This window comes from Octopus bimaculoides, chromosome 15 (assembly GCF_001194135.2).
Source record: "Octopus bimaculoides isolate UCB-OBI-ISO-001 chromosome 15, ASM119413v2, whole genome shotgun sequence".
NCBI classification, from domain to species: domain Eukaryota; kingdom Metazoa; phylum Mollusca; class Cephalopoda; order Octopoda; family Octopodidae; genus Octopus; species Octopus bimaculoides.
This window is the reverse complement of record NC_068995.1, coordinates 45,017,035-45,022,107: the sequence shown is the minus strand read 5'-3', so window position 1 is coordinate 45,022,107 and position 5,073 is coordinate 45,017,035. Positions and strand designations below refer to the sequence as shown.

At 34.1% G+C, this 5,073-nt stretch overlaps 1 protein-coding gene across 1 annotated transcript in view; it reads left to right on the top strand.

Moving 5' to 3' along the window:
- The first annotated feature begins 1,926 nt into the window (after positions 1 to 1,926).
- The window catches only part of LOC106878429 (uncharacterized), a 27,031-nt gene continuing 23,884 nt past the window's right edge, over positions 1,927 to 5,073 (top strand). The window contains exon 1 of the mRNA XM_014927641.2: positions 1,927 to 2,644. Coding sequence (XP_014783127.1) covers positions 2,301 to 2,644 — 344 coding nt within the window. The 5' untranslated portion in view covers positions 1,927 to 2,300. The remainder of the gene's footprint in view (positions 2,645 to 5,073) is intronic.

The following is a 5,073-nucleotide window of genomic DNA, read 5'->3' as shown; positions in this document are numbered from 1 at the left end:
TATATATATATGTATGTGTGTGTGTGTGTGTGTGTGTATATATATATATATATATATATATATATATATATACACACACACACGTGTGTGTATTTATGTATCTGTGTGTGTGTATATACATATATAAACACACACACATATATGTATATGTATATATGTTTATGTGTGTGTGTGTTTGTGTGTATATATGTATATATAGATGTATGTATGTATGTCACATGGTGGTAGTTGTCACCTTACCAATCCTACTATTCTGATATGAGTAATACTCAAAAATAAACATGCAGACAGCAGGTTTTAAACTCAGAATGTAAAGTGTCAAAAGAATACTTCAAAAGCACCTTTTGTTTTTTTTTTTTTGATGCTCTGACAATTCTAAGAATGAACTCAATACTCAAAATAGAGGCACCATCCTCGGTTGATAATCTGGATCTAGTTTGTTTCATTCACAAAATCAGCCCCCTTTAATTTTACACAGATTGTTTTCAATTTTGGCGTATCAATGCAGTTCTGAATTTTTATTATGCTCAACTAATTACTTTATCTTGCAAATTAAAGAACCTGATGTTATTTGGAATTAAGCACCTCCCCCTATTGGGAGTTTTACTTGTTTAATTTTTTAGTTATTTACTGTGTGCATGAACATCAAAACCCATTGTATCATCTAGTTTTTTTTTTTGTCTTTTAATGTCATTGTATGCCCTTTTATGTTTGTATATATTAGCCCTTGTGGCCAATAAAAGAATAAATTATTATTATTATTATTGTTATTATTATTATTATTATTATTATTATTATTATTATTATTATTATTATTATGTTTGTACTGATGACTTAGTGACATAGTTCTTGGGACAATATTCCAAATATTCCGAGCTTGCAGATATTTTTCTGAGTAACTTCACACTTGATTAAATAGTTTAACATACACAGCAGTGCTTCAGTGGTAGTAAGGCTTTCATTTTTATTTATTTATTTATTTATTGTTACAAATGTACATTCATGCTTGACTGAGTAACTTTTGAAACATACACCCACACTCACATATACACACACACATACATACATACATACATACATACATATATATATATATGAACATGCACATTCACATATATGGACAAAGACACTCACATAGATATATTCACACACACACACACATACACATACATGTACAGAGGCGAAAACTGAAGAAGGGTAAAATGATAGATGCGGGTGGTGATCATGGGAGTTGGTGGGGTGAAGGAGATGTGACGTCAGACATTATACACCCGTATTACTCACTAGTGCAGAGTGTAGTGACTACACCACCAGGTTGTCATTTAATATCGACACAAGCCAAGTCAAACAGGTATGGGTTATGTGATGGAAAATTTCTGAAAATGTGAAATAGCCAGAAACAGGGACAATTGTAGGAAGAAAAGGAATTGAGAAAAGGTTTTTTTTCTGTTTGTTTTGTTTTTGGTTGTTTGTTTGTTCGTTTTGGTCTGATTGTTTGTTCCCAGATGATTATGGTTAGCCACAGATTTTTTAATATTAACGCTATAGTCAGTCAATAGATTTCAATCATCTGCTTTGTACATTAAGCACGACTTGCTTGAAGTATTTTTATAAAGTTATGTAAAGAAATACACTTGTGCGTGTGTGCATTTGTGTAGGTATATATATATATATATATATTAATTATTAATTTTTCTATATGTGATAGTGGATTTTCATCGATGAGTTCTTGAAACTTGGTTATTTTCCCTAAAACTATATATTTTATATATATTTTATCTATAAAGCTCAATTTAATTTTAATCTTTTATAAATTGATTTTAATTGAGTTTTTACCTGTAATTTTGGATTTTATCCCTAATATTATTATTATTATATATATATATATATATATATATATATATATATATACACACACACACACACATTTATATATATTTTATACACACACATACATATACATACATTGTTTGTTTATAGTCAAATTGTATATAAAAACAATTTTACATTAAACTGAAGGGTTGCTCAATAGTTTTAAATAGAATGCATGTTTATTAAACCTTTACAAGAAGGTTAACAGTGACTTCGAAGCCTCAGCTTGCTTGCCTAACACACACACACACGCATGCACACACATATATAAATGTACAAAAGCGTGAGTGAATGCACTGTCAGTGCATATCCTTTCAAGCATGTATATATGTGTGTGTACATATAATATATTGTAGAATGTTAGTGGGGTGTGCGTGTGTGTGTATATATTACATTATTGCACATTGGTGATGTACATATAAGGTAAGATGGCAGAAAATACAGATGTACCATTTATGGAAACTAACCTTTATAAAGCAATTAAGAAAGGTAACCCAACTGAAGTATTTGTTACCCTCAATGAGTACTGCGTATATTCTGAGAGTATGACAGGAGCAGACCTAAACATCATGGACCCCTACACAGGAGGATCTTATCTGCACCTTATGATTGAAAATGCACACTTGTTTAAGGACCCGCCAACTGTGACAGTCATATACGGAATGGCTTGTATGGGCATCAACATTGATGCACAGGACTTTGAAGGAAATACATGTCTTCACAAAGTGATGGGAAAAGAAGGATCTTACCGAATTCTTGTGGCACTGATGAGGTGAGTACAAAAGCTAGACATTTCTTATTTCATTCTTCCTGCGACTACAAGAGATGTTGATATTTCTTAAAGACCTCACATATTTACTGTAAGTGCTTGTCGTGTCACCAGACATGATCTTTGAAATTGGTTGGGGTAAATTCCTGAAAATAACATCTTTTATTTCCTCTGCAGATCTTTCTTAACCCTTTGGCATTTAAACTGGCCAAACTATTCTGCCTGTTTTATGTTGAAACTGACCAAATTTGGCCCCTCACACTTACCCTACAATGTTATTCTAAAAACAGACAACCACATCATCGAAATCTCATAGCCATAAGATAACGCATGATTAATTTAAAGCAGTGGTCCTCAAAGTGGGTGGTACTGCCCCACTGGGAATGGTAGAAAGGTCCAGATGGGTGTTGAAGGAAAGTGGAGCAATAATGGGGTAGTCAAAAGGGGGTAATGAGTGTAAAAACAAAATGTGTTAATTAGGTTAAGTTTTATTTGTGAAAATGCAGTTGTAGCGGGAACATTTGGAAGGGGTAAACCCAAGAAAATGTGGGATGAAGTGGTGAGAAAGGATCTACTGACAAGACTCACAGAGGAGATGATAAGGGACCAAGACTCCTGGCAGTTTGCTGAGCTTGAAAAGACATGTCAAGTAAAAGCGTGCATGTCCTTGCATACAGGTTCATCCCCTGCATCTCTTTCCAGCTGAGTACCCTTCATCTTGCAGTTTCATAAGTGCTGGTACCACGTAAAAAGCACCCATGCTGGTGTTATGTAAAAGCACTCACTAAACTCTGTAAAGTGGTTGGCATTAGGAAGGGCATCTAGCTGTAAAAACTATAACAAAACAGACAACTGGAGCCTGAACAGCCCTTCAGCTGGTCAGCTCCTGTCAAACTGTCCAACCCATGCCAGCATGGAAAATGGTCGTTAGATGATGATGGTGATGGTGATGGTGATGGTGAACACAATGTGAATAAATAAGCATTACATTTGACAGGATAATCTGAATGCTAAAGTGTTAAACAATAGCTGCAGACTGGGAGTAAAAAGGGGGCCTTTTTTTTTCTTTTTTAATCTCTGAATGAGAACAAAAAATTTCAAGAGAAGGATGTTAAGTATATCCAAGAGAACTTACTATTCTTAAACCTCCAGAACTGTAGAATAACATAGAATTTACTATTCTTAAACCTCAAAGAATTACAGAATAGAAATGAATTTATCGTTTCTAAAACTCAAAGAAACTATAGCATACAATGAATTTACCATTCTTAAACTTCATAAATTCATAGAAAAGCAATGAATTTACTATTCCTAAACCTTAAAGAATTATAGAATAGAAATGAACTTACCATTCCTAAACCTCAAAAAAAAAAACATAGAATACAATTAATTTAATATTTTTAAACCTCACAGATTAATGGAAAACCAATGAATCTATTATTCCTAAACTTGAAAGAACTTTAAAATAGGAATGAATTTATACTGTTCCTAAACCAGATATCTCCCAAAACTGGTTCCTAAGTCAGATATCTTCCAAAACTTAATCGGCACAAATCACTTCATTTACTCAAATTTCTCCTCAACAAACTCTCAATTATCAGTAAAATAGGGATCATAAAGTTTTAAACTCTAAACCCTTCAACAACAACCTGCCCCAGAATGAAGGTGACATGACCAGAGATAGAACCTCTGAACACAAACTGAAATTCAATCAACAGTGACAAAACAAATACTTAACTATATCTGTGTGTGAAGGGTACCAAGGCCGTTTGGTTGTATGCTGGCCATCGAAGGGTCACATATAGGTTATTGAAGAGTGACCTACAAATCATAGCAGTGTGACCTAGAGGTCATAACAGGGCTGAAAATATCTACTGAAACAAGAGAACTGTATTCTTAATGATATATTACTGGTACTAGCACAAAGTCCCCCACTACTCCCCACTACCAGCTGAATGGAGTTTGCCCCTTTTTTGTCTTTTTTTTATCCTTTTTTTTTTCCCTTGCATGGTACTCAGTAATCCTATCAGTGCTAGTGCCACATGAAAAGCACCCAGTACACTCTGTAAAGTGGCTGACATTAGGAAGGGCATCCAGCCATAGAAACTTTGTCAGAACAGACAATTGGAGGTTGGTGCAGCTCTTCAGTGAGCAGCTCCCGTCAAATCTTCAAAGCCATGCCTGCATAGAAAACATATGTTAAATGATGATGACGATGATGATGATGATGATGATGATGATGATGAGATAATATATGGGAGAGAATGGCATGCAAATCAGTAACGTCTGTTGGCATGGCACAAGGGGAGAGGATACAGAATATATAGCGGATGACAACAAACTACCAGAGCAGAAAGTAAACCCACCAACCACTCAGATGTTTACATTAGTCTCGAGTAATTTAAGACGAAAAAAAAAAAAAAAAAAAAAAA